This window comes from Neolamprologus multifasciatus, chromosome 15 (assembly GCF_963576455.1).
Source record: "Neolamprologus multifasciatus chromosome 15, fNeoMul1.2, whole genome shotgun sequence".
NCBI classification, from domain to species: domain Eukaryota; kingdom Metazoa; phylum Chordata; class Actinopteri; order Cichliformes; family Cichlidae; genus Neolamprologus; species Neolamprologus multifasciatus.
The window spans coordinates 9,020,790-9,039,909 of record NC_140453.1 but is presented as its reverse complement, the minus strand read 5'-3'; the positions used below and the strand labels follow the sequence as shown (position 1 = coordinate 9,039,909).

At 39.2% G+C, this 19,120-nt stretch overlaps 1 protein-coding gene across 2 annotated transcripts; it reads left to right on the top strand.

Annotated features, from left to right (window-relative positions):
* ccm2 (CCM2 scaffold protein) lies at positions 1-18,034 on the top strand. Of its 2 annotated transcripts, XM_085132413.1 has the most exons (11): positions 1-412; positions 8,307-8,565; positions 9,218-9,394; positions 9,716-9,799; positions 10,654-10,837; positions 10,997-11,133; positions 11,465-11,600; positions 11,804-11,861; positions 11,971-12,097; positions 12,227-12,365; positions 14,390-18,034. In XM_085132413.1, exons 2-11 carry the CDS (start codon positions 8,554-8,556, stop codon positions 14,692-14,694), a joined length of 1,359 nt encoding a protein of 452 aa, XP_084988539.1. In that variant the 5' UTR covers positions 1-412; positions 8,307-8,553; the 3' UTR covers positions 14,695-18,034. The 2 variants fall into 2 exon arrangements, with proteins under 2 accessions (XP_084988539.1, XP_084988538.1); XM_085132412.1 differs by lacking the exon at positions 8,307-8,565 and having other exon boundaries at positions 2-412.
* The last annotated feature ends 1,086 nt before the right edge of the window (positions 18,035-19,120 follow it).

Here is a 19,120-nt window from a genome sequence, read left to right as displayed (position 1 = left end):
GCAATGCAAAGCAAGGCATGCTGGGCCTGGATTACAGTTAAACGCCCAAAATGGCGGCACGGTTGAAAAGTTTTGACTGTTTTGTTGGAGTTTGTCTTCTTCACAAACTATTTCTTTGACCGTTTAAACTGCACGGAATCGGCTTCATTTTTTCCACAATGGTGGAGCACCGGGATTTTTTCTAATGGTTGAAGAGTTACACAAGAATTAGCATGGCGTTTTGGTATCAGCTCAAAATCGGGCATCACTTTGCCAATGCTAGGCTTGGCTAAGCTAGGCTAGCAAGCTAACTGGTTTTAGATGAGTGCTTGGCTAAAACCTTCACGTCTCACCTGGGTCTATAAGCTGAAGTGAATATGAAGATGAAATTCTTCCCATAGAAATGGAGGATGATGTGAAAAAAGTAAAAAAGGTAAGTTGGACAATTTGCGCACTTTTATAGCAGGTTGACTACCTGCTACCTTATTAGCTAAGCTAGCTGAGCTGGTAACTGGCTAAGATAAGTAGCAAACTATCAAGTAAAGTTTAGCTTACGTTAGCTGGCCAGCGGACCCGGGAATCAATCCCAATACGACTGGGACTGATAGACTGTGCTTTCAATCAGCCGGCGTCACGTATAAAAGAATAAAATGTGCAACGCACCGAAAGAATTATAGTAAGAAACAAGTAAAGTTTGGGAAGTTGTAAAGGATTTGCTCGCTTTATATTTTCGTGCGCTTAAATGTAGTGGATGTTCGTTATGGAAAATATGGTGTATTAACAATTAGGCGAATATATTATTGGATATTGGGCTTTAAACAGCGAGCTTGATGCTGGTATACCTCAGTGATATTGTTCACCAAAAAGCTGAGGAAAGCACAACCGAGTTTCCCAAAGTAATAGCTCGTTGATATGGCAGGCATGGGTCTGCTGTCAAAGGCAGCTGTTATCAGTGTCAGTCATTCTAAAAGGAAGAAGCACCGCTTGGTCGTGCCAACAAACCTGCCCTCACACAGTGATACACTGATATAGTACATGCTCCCGTTTGATATGGAGGCAGGTCGTTACAGTAAACACACGCAGCAGACAGTTGTTTGGGAGACACTCCTTTTATCCTGTTCATTAGAGCAGACACGGGGAGGGCTATTGCTCCTGTTCTGTTGGCTGGAACAGGAAGAAACGGGATGGCAGGACATGAAAAAGAAGCATAATGAAAACTGAGATGTCTGACGCTTTGTTATGATTGTGTTAGTCATTCAGTCGTTTTTTCCACGAAAGGGACACGAATGCATCTTCCTATCTAATTCAGCTTCCTCTTGATGCAAGGGGATATTTGGGAAGAAGTCCAGTGATAACCTAGATGGTTTGTTTTCTCAAGGACATGGTTTTCCAGCAATGATAACATACCAGAATGTGCACATAGCACGATAAGACATAATTTCCACTGAACCTTACACCCAAAATATCTGATCACTAATGATTGTACAGACTCCAGTAGGATGCTTTTTAACCACAATTTTGGATTGTCATTATGTGGAAGTTCCTTTTACTTCTCATTGCAAATCTGCATTATGAGTGGACATTGTTCAAACAGCTGATCACCTATTTACCATGTGGTGCAACGTTACTAGGGTTTTAAAAATGTAAACATGAGTTGTGCAGTTCCTGTTTGTACCACTTGGTGCTGACTGTGGATTACATTTGGCTGAGATTTATTTTATGGAAAAGCTCAGTTGCCTAAGTCGATAAAGTGTTGCTATTATTCTTCTGACTGATTCATTAATGGATCCTCCTTGTTAGTATATTTGGCAGATAGTGAGGCATTAAGGCAGGTATTCTGCAAGCAAAGTCTTGGTTAAAAATTACCGGTATGTGCCTTAGAGGAACATTATAGTGTGAATACGCATTGTTTTGAGTTTCTGTCATCCCTGATTGGATGAACTGCTGTTTCATCCCCTTAGAATTATACGTTTCTTTATGGATTCTGACCAGTTTTGAGATATTATGTATTCAGGTTTTTGCAGTCCACATTGCAAAAATTACATGTGGAATAAGTCTTACTCGCATATGATTATGACACACACCCTATATGTATTTTAAATCTATAGTCTTGAACCCTGTCAAGTGTATAGCTTTTGAACAAGTGAAATGCAGATAAACCTTTTTAATTCTACAAACTTATTTTTCTTCGGAAACATTAGGTTCATTTTACAAAATGTGAAATCAGGTTTTCAAGTAATTATAAATGGTTAACTTATAATTAAGTTAACCATTTAAAACCATAATTATAGTTATTTTTAAAATGTACAATTTAGTAATGTAACTGTCTCCGCAAGTATGATTAAATCTAATGTAATGCATTCTGTGACAAGACAATGCTTAAAAGAGTGGCATCTTTTCAATGAATAAATTAATGATTGAATACAAATTGTAAAAAAAATAATAAAAAATGGCACATTTCAATCCCCTCATGCTAGCCAACTGAGCACCAGACTCATTTTGTTTCCTTTCTGGTTTCAACATGTCATCAAGTTCTTATTGGCTCATAGATGGCACCTTTTAATGCAAAGTTAAAGAATCCTTATGCAGAGACTTTTTTTTTTTCAAAGTTGCAATTGAAAAGTTAAAAATGAAATACTTGCATTATTTTTAAGCTGTCAGAGAATAAGAATATTAGAATAAGTCAGGTTTGACAGAAGTGTCAGATTGGACCCTAAAGGGGACACGATGAAGATTACACCTTCTTTTATGAATATTTCATGCAGAAATTCTAGTGAACCTCAAGGGTCCTTGAACTTTTTTCTACAACTGTATATGGTAATGTTCTTGAATACTTTACTGTGAATGATTATTTGTAGGATTTAATTGTTATTCTTAGGCCGCGTTTCTGAATAGGTCTCAGTGAATTGAGAATACTGGCTTCTCTTACAGCTGGTCTAGGTTTTCTCGCATTGTTTTGAAGTAAATGTGAAAGTCTTATCTATACTCATTATTGTCACACCCCACAGAAACTATGCAGTTTCTTCATTTATATGTATTTTATGAATAAAAAAACACGTCAGCTTGTGGCCATTTACTGGGGTCAAATATAGTCTCGCATTTCACAAGTAAAGGCCATAAAATGTTAATGTACTTCAATGGTTGCATACTATTAAATAATGCAGTGGGTGATAGAGCTCGAGTTCTATAGTGACTGAAGGCTAAGAAATATCAGCACGTAAGAAACAACATACATTAACACACACACACGTATGTGTGTCTGTGTGAGTGAATGTATGGCTTTTAAATTTGCATTTAGTTTGTCTCTTATGTGCTGATATTTCTTAGCATAGATATAAAAAAGCCAGGTTTGTAACATGAGTTTTTGAGTTGCACAGTTGGGAGTGGGTGAGATGGCATCAAAATATTGTTATAATATTTCAAGAAAATTTGTGATGATATTTCTGATTATATAGAAAACAAGATGCTGAATAACATTGAATCAGTGACTGCAGCTCACCGGTAGCAGCATTTATTTATTGACGCAAACAAAATCAAGGGGATTTCCATCCTTTTCAAGTGTCACCGATGACAGACTAACCCTTTCAAAGTGTGACTGTTATTACCACAAGTCACCAGCAGCAGCATTAAAGTGCAAGAATACGAAGAGCACAAGTCAATGGTAAAGCATAAACGTAGCGTAGGTAGTGTGTTCCTTGGAGATTTTCAGTAAAAAGATAACATATAACTGCTTAATGCTTAACTATAGAGATTGACAGACCCACGTGACTTTCGCGCATTGCATGTTGGGTATGAGTGGCAACAAAATCAAAACACTGCATCAAGTGCTAGTATTTCCAGCACCGGTAATCATTAATTCTGCAGTTTTAATCCCTACTTGCATTTTATTTGCCCCAAAAACAGTTATGTACAAAACAACGGAGAACACGGCAGGTCCGTACAAAGACAGATGTGACGAAAAGGCAAAAAAAAAAGTATGAGGAAAAAATCAAAGGAGTTAAAGCAGCGGTCCCCAGCCTTTTTTGCGCCACGGACCGGTTTATGCCCGACAATATTTTCACGGACCAGCCTTTAAGGTGTCGCGGATAAATACAACAAAATAAAACTAGTACCGGTACCGAAAAAAAGAAGATTTATTCATAACACACGTGAAAAGACCCAGGAAAACCGAGTTAACAATAAAAACGATAACAAAATAACGCTGAAAACCGATAAAAACCCTGAAAACCATACATTTCACACCTGAGCCTCAACTCTCGCAGCCCGGTACCAAACAACTCACGTACCGGTCCGAGGCCCGGGGGTTGGGGACCGCTGAGTTAAAGGGCCAGACCCATACGAGCATACAGAGTGGAGTAAGGACGTTAGCGTGCTGCCCACCTTTCATCACGCACATATTTATTATATGGTCCTAAGTTTTAGTGCATACACTCACAAGATGTTTATTAACTTCAGATCCCCGCAACAAGCCCGAGTCCAGTTTACTTTGGTGATTTGGACTATTCCATTTCACAGCTTTTGTTACATTTTTTTTCCTTTACCTCCTGTACAGGCCAACACAATCTATTTGTCATTTCAGGTTGTAGTATTACACAACATTTTCAGATCTAATAGAAATCAAATGAGTGTTTCGTAATTCATTCAATTCATCGTCTTTATTTATAACTGGCATTATTGTCTTATTCTATTATAGAATCTTACAGGAAAGACGCAAAATTGTATTCCATTATGCTTTATTAGCTGCTTCGGTAAAAAAAACCAAATCAACAATGCAAAAAACCCCCAAAAAACATTGCAAAACAACATACTGGAAAACAGTTATTCATCACTTGATTGCTTCAATACAACCCTTGGGCACATATATGCGGGACATTTCGTGGCTGTTTTGATATCGCGCTCTCTCTCTTAACCGATCAAATCTCGCTGCGGTAGCAGCTTTAAAATCGGTATGACCCCGGTTGATAGAGGGTGCCATTTTTTGTGTTTCTTTTTATCGCTGTGTGACTGTTTTCATGTGAAAGCCTGCGTGCGCTAGTACCGCTTGCCACTCGTTCCCAGAATCCTTTGCAGTTTTACCCCGGAATGACGTCACATTTTCAATCTCTATAATAATAACTAGCCTTGTAACTTAATCTGAGTCTGCACAATATTGTCAAATATGAAACTGAAAATTATATTTTACCTGGAATGTTGTTTCTTGGGTCAGCCTTCTTAATAGGGTTGGGCGATATGTAAAAATTTTCCAACAATCATCAGTCCAATAATCGACGATGGGCGACATATTCGCACATGCGCAGACTTTTTGATGGGCGGAGCAATGTAGCACGGACTGATTTGCGTGTTTATAGCACAACATGTTGTGGGCGAACTAATTTCCCCCCAAAAAATTAAGGCTGTCAGTGTTAATGCAGCTCCATTAAAAAGCATTTGGGCACACTCTGAGGCTCGCAGATGAAAAAGCATGTTGCTAAAACAGTGCTATTATTATTATTTTCTGTTGACTGCTTCTGTTAGCTCCATCATTATTAGCAAACTTAGTCATGGGCAAATGAATAAATAAATCGCCCTTGTAAAAACGATCGCTGATGGGCTCAGCCTATCGTCAATAGTCGATATATTTGTCCAATTGCCCAACCCTACTTCTTAACCAGTTCTTTAAAGTCCACCTTTACCAGCATGTAACTGACTCCGTAATTGATTTTTCCTTTAATTACTTATTTCTGCCAGGGACTATGGCAAAAATGCTTAACTTCAATTAGCAAAGACATACATACACTCACATACCTCCATACATACACACACACTCTCACACACAGGCACATATGAGGAAAAAAAACACAACTGTCACTGAAATTCTACAAAAGCAAGAAACTAATATAATGAAATTAATGACATTATCTTCTCAGATCACGAGAAAAGATATAGAAATCTGTTTAAAAAAAATTCTAGCTACAAATTTGAGAACTACAAATGACTAAAGTAGTCCTGTTGTAAATGGTGTTTGCAAACTTCTAAATGTCTGCTCTTGATTTGCTTTTATTGTTGCAGAGAACAGTTTTTACTATTTATAATTTGCCTGTTTTATTGAAAAAAATGAACATCTGTCTTTAGATTGCCTGCACTTTTCACCTTCTGAAATCTGCACTGTAAACAGCGTTGCAGATGTCATAGCTGTGGTTAGCTGAGGAGAAAGAGACAAAGTTGTCTAATTCTGTGGTTTAGCAGCAGTATGTATAAATGTGCTTTCAGAGTCTTGCAGAGTCCTATGACTGTGATAGAAACAAGCAATCACATTGAAATGTTATTAGTTTTGAAGTAGGGGTGCAACGATACACAAAATTCACGGTTCGGTTCGGTTCGATACTTTGGTGTCACGGTTCGATATTTTTTCGATACAAAAAAAATGTTCATGCCTTTTTATTAATTTGTCATTTATTAAATTTTCACGGCACATTCTGCACCACATCTCTGTGCGTTCATCATTTGTTTGAAGCCAGCTCACCTCCTGCAACCACTTTTCAGAGAATACGCGCTTCTTTTGTGGTTCGGACTCCTTCTGACATTTCTTTGGAGGTGGAGGAACATCACAGTAACTGCTTAAAGGAGCTTCTTCGACATCTTTAAGAGTTCTAAACAAATGTCTGTCCTCCTGAAAATCTTATGTACGCAAACACGCGTTGCAACTTCTTATCTTGTGCGGGTTTTTATTTTGACAGCGAATGCGCACCTGCGGACCACTTATGTGCAGCCCTGGTTATTTAGCTCGTCATATTGCAGCCACAGAAATTCTTTTGTCCATGAAACCATAAAGCTGCACTTTCTTTTTTCCTTATAGTCTGATTTGTCATAACCTTTCCGTTTTGTGGTAAGCTTTTCTTTGGCTGTCACTTCTTCACGCTGACCTGTCTTATTTGGCTCAGCAGAACTAAAATATATATCCTGCTGCTTTTACACACGCACTAACATAACGCTCAGCGATTCTCTGCGCGATCAACCTCTCACATGTTTAAGCTGCGGGAGATTTCACTTGTCATGTTTGCATAGTAAGCTAACGATTGATAAGACGATGTCAGAGGAATTGGTGCGCAAATTATCATCACTCACCAATCAGTACTGTCGCTCTCTATACACAGTTCACGCGATTGCAAAGTGAAAGCAAAAAACAAGCGCAAATTCAAACGCGATTTCAGTATGTCACATATTGACAGTGGCCGATGCCAATGACATAATTACCCAGCTACATTTCCAAAAGAATGCAAAAGCATTGACATATATTTTTCCTTCCTAGGATAGGCCGACGGGCAGGGCAGAGATAGATTTTGGTAGCCCGACTGGAAAAAAGCCCCGTCGGGCTAGCGATTTTGCGAGCCCTGTATCTGATTGAGGAATCACTCATCTTTGGAAAAGAGAGTTTATTATGGAGAAATGTCTCTTTCCAAAATAAAAGCTATACTATACGCTTCTTCTGGGCTATATTCTCAGCAGCATATTAAACATATCAGGTCCCCATAAGGAGAATCGTGTGCTAACGGCTGTCTAAATGACTCGGGTAAAGTTTGTAGCATGCTGCTTGTTGTTTTTCTCTGCTTCCACTTGTCTTTGCACTAGGATGATGTCGGAGTAAATGTGCAGTCATATTGGTTGTGTTCCCACTAGTGCTGTCAGCGTAAATCTGAAATGACATTAACGTCACAACACGGCAAATCTCCGTTAACGAGCTACCGCGGATCACCTCATGAGTGGGGCTGGAAGACGTCAACACATTAACGAGCTAACTGCGCTAACACACTAGTTCCCACCAATTGAGCATTGCTGGCACATCCAACATACTGTTTTACTTTTGTCCATGACAGGCTTACCTTCAGGGTCATACATCACATGAAAACCAAAATAGTTCCAAACGCCAGATCTGAATGAGGGTGGGGGAGGTTCAATTTGCCATGTTGCAACTAGCCTAGCTTCTGTCTCGCTAGCTTGCCCTGCGCTCAGTGAATCTGTGTTCGACTACTCCGCCTAGGCTGCACTGTCGAGCGCAGATCCACTGAGCGCTCAACACAGACAGCATCATCAGAAGGAAAGTTGATAAAATAAATTAAAAATGTTGTATCGTTCGATACATATGCGTACCGAACCGAAAGCACTGTATCGAACGGTTCGATATCGATACGAGTATCGTTGCACCCCTATTTTGAAGTAAAATTGTACCTTTGAATCACATTTACTAAAATTGCATTCTGCATCTGCCAAACAGTTCTCAAAATTACATGACAAGTTTCCTGCAGAGAAGTGTCTAAATATTCAAAGCATCAATACACGTGTCATTGCAGGAAGCTGTGGTTGGTCTCCTTCCTGTTCTTGTGCTTGAGTATAAAGTCAGAGACACTTCCCTTCCTTTGTGGGGAACACACCCCTGACATCTATACCCCGTGTGCTATACTGAGTGTCTCTCGCCAGTTGGCAGCTGTCATTGCATGTGAGTGGAGGCATCAGGTGATCTTTAGTTTAGGCAGTGTCTGAACATTTGTGGCCAGGCTGCGAGCTTGTTGCATAGGCGTATCCCCGAAGTGCGGGTTCATGGAGAACGAGGTATGATTTTATTATTATTATTTTTACACGCTTTTTTATGCTTTTGAAACATTTTCCAAAGGTAATATGTCAGAGTTTATGTTAAGTAACTGTATTTGGGTTTCAAACATATACGAGATCAACACTGGTGCATAATGTTGTACTACCTATATGCAGACAAAGGAATGAAGTGAAATAAACAGACTTAAAAACAGAGATGTTTGAGAGAGAATGAAAATTGATTTTTCTATGTCTTGATGCATGCTCCAGTTAAGGAAACCTGAAAAAGGTCATCAAAATCACAAAACGTATTGTTTACATGTGCTTTTGTTAGTATTGTAGCATAACGTATTGCACAACATTGAGGTTTGTAATTCTGTGGTGTCTTATTTTGGAACTAGCAGAACAGTGAGGGGAAACGGGCTCAGCAGAAATTATAGGCCAGGCGAGAAGAACTGTCAACAAAATTTAACGTAGCTTCCCTTTTTCTTACTGAACTCGTAATTCCCCTTGCAAGTGTTAGATTGTCACACATGTATGTTTTCTTATATGGTCTTATAGGGAATTACTACTTGTATTTACTCAAACTTAAAAGGCGAGTTCAAGTTACTGTTACACAGACTGCTGTCCTCTTACTTCACTCACCTTTGCTCTTTCTTTCTTTATTCAATAGTCTGGTATCGTCTCTCCATTCAAGCGAGTCTTCGTGAAAGGAGAGAAGGGGAGGGACAAGAAAGCCCAGGAGAAGGCCACAGAGCGAAGGGCCCTCCACACCTTCTCACTCTCTCAGCCTGACCACCGCATCGACCCAGACATCCTGCTCAATGACTACATTGAGAAGGAAGTCAAAGTGAGTGTGATAAGGACAGATGTTAAACTCCCACGCATATACTTAAGATTCTATAGAGCCATTAAACTGTGAGAAACTACTGGAGGAGACTAAGTGTAAAAATAACTTTTGACCCTGAAAGTTGATCTTATTAAGACCATTTATGTTTTCTTTGAAGCTCTAGTCGTTTTGTTCACTTATATCAGGTTTGGTCTTTTGGTTTTTTGTTTTTGTTTTTTTCTTGTTTTTTTTTTTTCTTTTTTCTTTCTTTTTTTTTTTTATTTAGATTTTGGTGCAATTTTCTCTAATATGAAGTGGTTTTTTTTCCTCTATCATTTTCAGTACTTGGGGCAGCTGACATCAGTTCCAGGATACTTGAACCCATCAAGTAGGACAGAGGTCCTGCAGTTAATTGACAATGCGAGAGTAAGTACCTGAGTAAGAGGATTTATTGGAATCTTTAAATGCGATTACTCCCCCTGTCTCCTGATTTTTATTTCAAAACTGTTGAAAAGTTATTCCTACATAACTCACATATACTCAGTGGACAATATATTAAGTACACCTTGCAAGAATTGGATTAGACTCCTTTTTGCCTTTTGAACTACTTTAATTGTTCAAGGCATAGATTCATCAAGGTGCTGGAAACATTCCTCAGAGATTTTGATCCATTTTGACATGACAGCACACAGTTGGTGCATAATGCAAATCTTCTGTGCTCTATTGGACTGAGATCTGGTGATTTTTGGAGGCCATTTGAGTAGAATATGTTACAATATGTTGTGTGTGAATTCTAGCCTCAGTTTCCCGTTCTTAGCTGATAAGAGTGGTATCCAATGTGGTCCTCTGCTGTTGTAGCCCAACTTCTTCAAGGTTTGTTGTGCATTCAAAGATGCTCTTCTGCGTACCGTGGTTTTAACACATGCTTATTTGAGTTACTGTTCCCTTCCAAGAACTCAAAGCAGGCAGAACATTTTCCACTTGACAGCAACAAAGCATTTGTCATACAGAGAACTGCCAGTTTTTAGACCATTCTCTGTAAATCCTAAAGATGGTTGTGTGGAAAAATCCCAGTAAGTCAACAGTTTCTGGAAAACTCGGGTTACATTTAGTCACTTATATCGCCTTTCTTCCCCATTCTAATGCTCGGTTTGAACTTCAACAGGCTTGTCTGCATATCTAACATGAGATGTTTGTGCTAACTGGGTGGTGAATAGTTGTATATCACAAAGTGACAAATGAAAGCATATTTCTTAAATATTTCCCTCCTGGTATTTCAGAAGTCACATCAGTTGGCAGGCCAGCTGACATCAGAGCAGGATGCAGTCGTGAGCTTGTCAGCATACAACATCAAGCTGGTATGGCGAGATGGAGAAGACATCATTTTAAGAGTGCCCATCCACGATATTGCTGCTGTCTCCTACATCAGGGATGACTCGTTACACCTTGTAGTGATAAAAACAGGTAAAAACAAAGCTTTTCAGGTTTGACTTTTGCTAAAAGTATTATGGATATTAAGGATCAGGATTCATGCATAAAAACTGAATAAGTAAAGTTTTGACTATATGCTCATTTTAAATGTGGGTTGTTTTTTTTGTTTGTTTGTGTGTTTGTTTTTTTCAGCCCAGGAGTCAGGGGGCTCGCCCTGTCCCAGTTCATGTCCTGATCTCAATAAGTCTCAAACTCGGAGCTCCTTGTCAGAAAGTGGAACTGTGCTTGTTGAAGTCTGCTGTCTGCTTGTGCTGGCAGTTGATAATAAGGTAACATTTTGCATGTGAGGCAAACTACAGACTCCGTTGGAAATGCTAGACAGGGTTTAAAGATCTAAATTGAAGTGTTGGCTTCGAGCCACCTGCAGCACTGTTGAACCTGAATTGGAACCAGCAAAAACCCTGATTTCTTTTTTTATTTATTTATTTATTTTTATATCCTGGTAATTTAAAAAGATGAAACAAGTGTATGTTAATCTACAAACTGTAATTTTTTTATGATGCATTCATCCATCTCTAAGAGATCATTTTATTTTTGATGTGTTTTGCATGATAAAAACTGTGTACTAACTGTATTATTCTTTCGTTTTCTTTTTTTTAGGCAGCAGCCGAGGAGTTGTGTCTTTTGCTTAGCCAGGTTTTCCAGATTGTTTACACAGAATCAACCATCGACTTCTTAGACAGAGCCATTTTTGATGGCGCAACTACACCAACCAGACACCTTTCTCAGTACAGTGGTAAAGCAGAAAATTGTTTTCCATATGGACAAAAGTGATGGGAAAATTAACAGACTTTTAAATATTTGGTTTACTTGATAAGAAGCTTAAAAAATGTTTTTTATAACATGTAGGTTGGTGCTGTTTTGTAGTTTTTTAAGCTAATGAAATTTAAGATTTTCCATCAATCAGTCTGTTAATATTTCCTTTTGTTAACTTTAAAGATGACTCTTCGAGCAAAGTAGATGTTAAAGACTCTTTTGAAGAGGAACCCAGCCCACTGTGAGTACACAGCTCAGTCCAGCTACAGTGCAGTTCCATTTTTCTTTTCAAAGTTTTGTCACATCTGTGAAAGTTTTGCTCATCACTTAAGTGTGTTGCGGTCTCTCAGTCAGTTCCTGGTTACAGAAGGAAGCTCTCCATCTGCTTCCACTCCTGCATCTCCTCAGACCAAAACTGCAAGCGAAGGCGAGCTCAGCACCACAGCTGCAGAGCTGCTGCAGGACTACATGACCACAGTATGGCTTTCGCTTCACTCTTTTCTTTGTCCAATTCTGTTTGTGAGAATAAGAATATTGAAAGCTATGTTGATACGAAACTGTAATCATTCTTGTTTTTATTTTTTAATTTTCCCCCTCCCTTTCTAGCTGCGGACAAAGCTCTCATCACAGGAGATCCAGCAGTTTGCTACTTTGCTCCATGAATACCGTAACGGTGCCTCCATTCATGAGTTCTGCATTAATTTGCGACAACTTTATGGGGACAGCAGGAAATTTCTTCTGCTCGGTAAGCCCACATAACAACTGAAGATTCAATTATTTTAAACTTCATATCATCACGTGTAAAGTGTTAGCAGTTAGTTTGCTATGTGTTATTCTTTTTAGGTGTCTGTGCGATTAATATAGTAGTCACAGTTTATGTAACAGTAGTTACATCCACTGATCTAATTACAGCAATATTTTAAATAGTACATCTTGGAGAAGAGCACAGAAAATATACTAAAAAGTAAAATACCAACTTCAAGCAACAATATTTTTATGGTACTCTAATATTGATGGTATGAACGTACATATACTTGTAAAAAGAAAAAAGTAGTTTGTGGTTTTAAGTATCCCCCTTCCTGATTTCTCATCTTTTTTTTTCTTTTCATATTTGTCACACTTTGATGTTTCAGATCATCAAACATTTTTAATAGACAAAAATAGCTCTGGTGTAAAAATAACGTCATACCAACAGTCAAACATGGTTGTGTGATGGCCTGGGGCTGCTTTGCTGCTTCAAGACCTCAACAACTTGTAGTAATCGATGGAACCCTCTCTACTAGAAAATCCTGAAGGAGATCACGTGGGTTTTGCAGCAGGGCATACCAGAAAAGCTACCTCTGAATGGCTAACCCATGGCTAATTGTCTTAATTAAAACAATTCTGCAAAGGAGAGTGGATCAAGATTCTGAAAGACTTAATGCCAGTTATCATAAAAGCTTGATTGCAGTTCTTGTTGCCAGAGGTTGTACAACCAGTTATTAGGTTTAAGGGGAAAGTGTGACATGAAAAAAAAGAAATGAGATCTTTTAATGGAAGGACTGCCTCCTGTGGGCATGTCACCTGCGTTTACATAAACTGCAAGTATCAGGATTTTTTTTTCTTTCCACTCCTGGAGGACAGCCTGCAGCTTTGTTGGCTAAGGACAGGGAGCTGCTACATGAATGGAACAAGCACTTATTAGAGTGCTTATCTTAGTACCTGTTTCTGGCGAGATTTTCACGAAGAACAGTCAGATCACAGATGGTGCGCTTATGTAAGGCTACAGCAACACCTCAGACATACACACCAATAGTCTGGTCTCAGGGCATGGTGGGACTGAAGTAGAGCACACTTTCGAGTGTGTGTGTGTGTGTGTGTGTGTGTGTGTGTGTGACCTAAGACAGGTGTAACAGATCTTGTGTATTCAATTCAATTTTCAATACAGTTTTATTTAGACAGCATCAAATCACAACAACAGTCACCTCAAGGTGCTTTATGTTGTAAGGTAGACCCTACAATAATACAACAGAGTAAAGCCAACAATCATACAACCCCCTATGAGCAAGCACTTTGGAGACAGTGGGAAGGAAAAACTCCCTTTTAACAGGAAGAAACCTCCAACAGAACCAGGCTCAGGGAGGGGAAGCCATTAGCCGCAACTGGTTGGGGTGAGAGAAGGAAGACAAGATTAAAAAAACATGCTGTAGAAGAGAACCAGAGATTAATAACAAGTAATGATTCAATGCAGAGAGGTCTATTAACACATAGTGAGTGAGAACAGGAATTGAAGAAGAAATACTCACTGCATCATGGGAATCCCCGGCAGCCTATGCCTATCGCAGCATAACTGAGGCTTCAGGGTCACCTGATCCAGCCCCAACTATATGCTTTAGCAAAAAGTAAAGTTTTAAGCCTGAGCTTAAAAGTAAAGACTGTGTCTGTCTGCCGAATCCAAATTTCAAGCTGGTTCCACAGAAGAGGGGCCTGAAAAGCTCTGTCTCTCATTCTGCTTTTAAATACTCTAGGAACCACAAGTAAGCACACAATCCAAGAGCTCTGATGGGGCAATACCAGTGACTGTACTATGAGGTCATTAAGATAAGATGGAGCCTAATTACTCAAGTTCAAGGATTTTTGAATTCAATTCTGGATTTAACAGAGCAAATGAAGAGAAGCCAATATAAAGAAATATGGTCTCTCTTTCTAGTCCCTGTCAGTGTTTTAAAGTAACTTAAATACTTCATGTAATAAAATGTGCAGTAATTCAGCTTTTTCTTCCTCTTGCAGGCCTGCGGCCCTTCATACCAGAGAAGGACAGCCAACACTTTGAAAACTTCCTTGAGACCATCGGTGTGAAGGACGGCCGAGGCATCATCACTGACAGCTTTGGTCGTTACAAGCGCACAGCAAGCTCTGCCTCAGATTCCACCACCAATGGCAACGGAGCAGCAGGAGGAAGTGGTGACAGTGTTGCCTCGGACGAAGGCCACGAGCCCTCTGAGGGGGATGAATGGGACCGTATGATCACCGATATCAGCAATGACATTGAAGCTCTCGGCTGTAGTATGGACCAGGATCCAGTGACACCTTGACATGGGGAACAGAGGGGGGTAGTTTGGGGAGCTGTGGACATGAACTGATGGCCACTCCAGCAGGCATGATGTGAGTGGATGAGATGAAGGTGGTCGTTCAGCACTGACCTAAGATTTGATTTATTGTATTTTCCTCTAATTGTCAAGAGGATGTTCCATAGTCCCTACACACTCAAGGAAAGCCTTAAGTTGTTACTATTAAGTCAACAAATGCACTTATGCAGACCCTGTAGATGAAACGCAGTGAGTTGGATTGTTGGTTTTATAGACTGATTTATTTTAAATTTTTTACTTTGGTTTTGTGCTCATTTATTGGCAGTATCTGCCACTGCTATGAGCAATGTAGCGAATATCTTCAGTTTTTGAAATCTGTAATTTTGAAAATTGTGGATAATCCTGGACTGTGGACTGTGTACACATTTTAGAAGGTGAAGCCTGGGGCTGTTTTTGTGTTTGCTATAGATCAGTCAGCTTCATCCACAAAGAGAACTTTGGTTTTCTTCATTCACATTGTGTGTTACGGTGTGTGTAACATTTTGCGCCATTTTTTTTCCAGTAAGGTTTGTGTACTGCTTTGTTTTACACTATCATTTGTTATCATTGTTTACTTATTTACATATTTTTGCCTTACTCAAACTGACCGATGAAATGCTGTAAAAACAAATTCTCATTCATTTAGTGAGTGAGGACTGTATTTGACAAAGCCAGTTAGTTGATGGCTGATGTAAATTTATAACGTTTAAAAAGTCGTTCTTCACATGCAGGTCATCTTGTTATGTTGTGCCTTCACACTGCAGTACTGCTGCCTGCTGTCTGTCACTCACAGACAGATAATTATGAACTGTAACTACAGTTGTTCAGCAAAACATGGTTATTAAATAACAGCTATTTTACACTGATTGTATCTTATTGCAAAATTTACACGCATCTTGATGTTGCATAAAAACAATATAGTATTATCCCTTACCACCTGTCTGCTGCGTTATCAATGTTCACTAGCTCTTCATTTGACCTCTATACATAAGAACTGACACAAGGGTAAGTTTTGTAGTTCAAATATGATCATTTGCTTGGATGCACCTAAGCTGCAGTGGAATTTCATTCAGAGCTTCATCAAAGCAGCCAGGCTGGATGCTGCTGAATGCCCACAAAGTCAGGGATTAGTTTTGTGAGTCTTGGGGACGGGAAATTTTGAGGACAGCACGAGTTGAGCACATTCCGTTCCGTAAAAGCCCATCAGCAGACTTTAACTCGGCTTTTCTCACCCCTCAGTCCTTGAACCTGACCATTTTCACAGGAATATCTTTGTTCTTCAAGCTACTCGACACTGAGCCACAAATCCTTCAAGTGTAAAAAGAGATGCCCAACTCAAGGGATGAACCAGTATTGTCTCCACTTAACAAGTAACTTACCAAAGAACCAACTATCTTTTAAATTGTATCTTTAGACACTTTGTTACGAGCAGCCTGTCACAAAAACATAATTTGTTCACATTTCTTTAGTTAAATCAGTCATGGATTGGCCTCCCCAGAGCCTGGAACTCAACATTATTGAAGCAGTGTTGGATCATCTTGACAGAGAATGTAACAAGAGATGGCCAACATCCAAAGAAGAGCTTTGAATGTCTTTCCTTACTCACTTTATTTCCTTGCACGTTTCAATAAATTGCTGCACCTATTTCACATTTTCCCGTTAAAATATAAATGAATGTGGGGTGGCTAAAGATTTCTGCACTGTACTATGTTAATCTTTGGAGTCATTCTGTGTCATTTATGGGATTGGAGTAGAGGTACCCATAGTAAAACTACACTTTGGTTCAGATAATATCTTTGGCTTTAGACACTGTTTTCTTTGAACAAAAGAGGGATATAACAAGTACACATTCAGTCTTGTGTCCTAACAAGTGTTCGCTGTATAGCTGTGCTATGATGTCATGCAGAAAGGGAGTAAACTGCTGTTTTTTTTTACATCCCCTTTTGATGTAATTGAACTGTTTCCTGGCAGTACTTGGACTCAGTACTTGGAGGAATACTAATTGGCCGCCTATAAATTCTCATCTTAATCCAATTTGGACTGAGCAGATAATTACTCAGTACAGCACCTCACTGAAGCAAGTAATTATTAAATAGATCAGTTGGACTAATTAAGTCATTAAGAGATCCCATGCTGTTTTATAAAGAGTTTACCAATTAACTGCACACAATGACAGAAGCTCCTGCAGTTCCTCATCAACACTGCATGAGTCACATATAGAAGATGAGATGTGTGCAGCTGCTTGTTTGTAGACATGAAAAAGTCTCCTTCACTTTTCAGTTTGGGGCTGCTTGATCACATCTCTTTTTAAAAATATTAATATTTTATATTAATGATTGATTAGCTCACTGAGTACTGATCCGAAACTTCGTGAATGCTTAAATCTAATCCAAAGAATAAAAAAAACTTTTCCAAAATTGATATTTCACAAAGGAAACTGCTGTATGTTTAAGCTCCGGGTTATGTTTTACTCATACCTTAGTTCAAAATCCATTTTCCAAACACCAGCACAGTCAGAATCAGTTTAGCACTCCATGGATTTATTAGTGTGGTCAAACTTAAAACCTTTTGAATTCATCATGTGCCTTCTTACGCATCAAATCCACCTGCTTTAGATCTTATTTTGGAACCAGTTGATACTAAAAATGTCACTACTTGCTAGATATTTCCAGTAAATCTGTTAAAGAAAATTTTTTACAAAGAGTCAAAGTGACCGAGTAGGACTTGTTGTCATCACATTGTGTAAGTCAGCATCCAAAGACAGTCAATTTGATGGGTAACCCATCAATTTCCAAGACTATATGTCCTGTTAAAACTACATTCTTCTCCAAACTGTGGTGGTTTGAAACCATCTCACTCTAGCAGTAAATCTTTGAGATGAGATGTGCTCAGACACTCCTACACAAAGGCTCGGCATGAGATGCAGTCTGGGATCTGCGCCAGTCTCACCCTGTGGTTCACCTTGGTGAGATCTCTGTTAGCTGTTTGTGTTCGAGCGCGCAGTGGCGCTCTGTGGTGTCACATCTGTTACATCCATTTTTGCTAGATTAACTCCTCTTCAGTATGCAGTATACATAAAATCGAAGTGGAAGACACAGTATCACAACTTTCTTGAAACAGAACGGAGATCAAGCATCTCTCACAATCATCCCAAAACAGCAGACTATTTAACCCTCAGTGTGGCCTAGTTTTTATTGCATACCACACTGGGCCTTTATTCTTGAGATTTTATGCTTCTCAAACTGACAGTGAATGATTGTATGCATGTCATTTTCAATTCAGTTCAATTCAATTTCAATTCATTTTTTTAAAGATGGCACCAAATCACAACAACAGTTGCCTCAAGGCGTTTTTTGTCATGTAAATGAGATGGTTTAGGCATGAAATTATTAAAATAACCAACTCTAGGGACAGCTGTTGAACGGAGCGGGAATCCATCCATTTTCTTCCACATGTCCAGTCGAGGGTCATGGTTGGGATATAACCTATCCCAGTTGTTGAGGGCAAGAGGCAAGGTTGCACACTGATGCCCCATTCAACGTCACCTTTTTAAAATTGATTTATTTTTAACATGCATGTCTTTGGACTATGGGTGGAAGCTGGAGTACTTGGGGGAACACGCAAACTCCAGAGTAAAAAGCTCCCACCAGCTGGTGGATTCAAACCCAAGACGTTCCTGCACTGATACGATGCTGCTAGACTCTGGAATCTGGAATCTAAACCGTTTTATAAAAATATCTGGCTCCAACTGCATTGATTTGTTTCCAGTATTTTACTTTAAAAACATTAAAAAAAATCATGGTAACTACAAACAAAGGTCTTAGATCACCTTGATGGCCCAGAACGTTTTAGAAAATGCATGTAATGGGCCCATTGGCAGCCTTTCATGTAGAAAGAGTTGTGGCTTTCATCTGCAATAATCCCAAGAAAGCTGGAGCTCATGCATGAAAATCCAGGCTCAGCATAATCATTCACGACTCAGGCCGCTTCAACCACTTCAGAAGGAGAGAGACACAGGGACCAGGAAACGACGTAAATCAACTCTAGCATGCAAAGCTGACCGTTGTCTTCACATGTACTGTTAGGTGGCAGTTTCACTCGCTTGAAAGAAACAGAAATACATTTTCTGACAGTGATAGATGAGAAAGCGGATGCTATTCTCAAAGCAACCTGTTAGCACAAGCAGAGGAATCAGCAGCCTGCCCCTTTTGGAAAGAGATTTTTACACCTCATGAATGAACTAAATCAATCCAACATGTTAGATGAAGTAATGAGGTGAGAAGGCCTAATTTTCTCCACTTTCTCCCAACTGTTTTTTTAAGAATTTATTTTTTAATTAAGGCTTGATATGAGTAGGGTTGTCTTGAGTCAACAACCAAACCCCTCCGACACA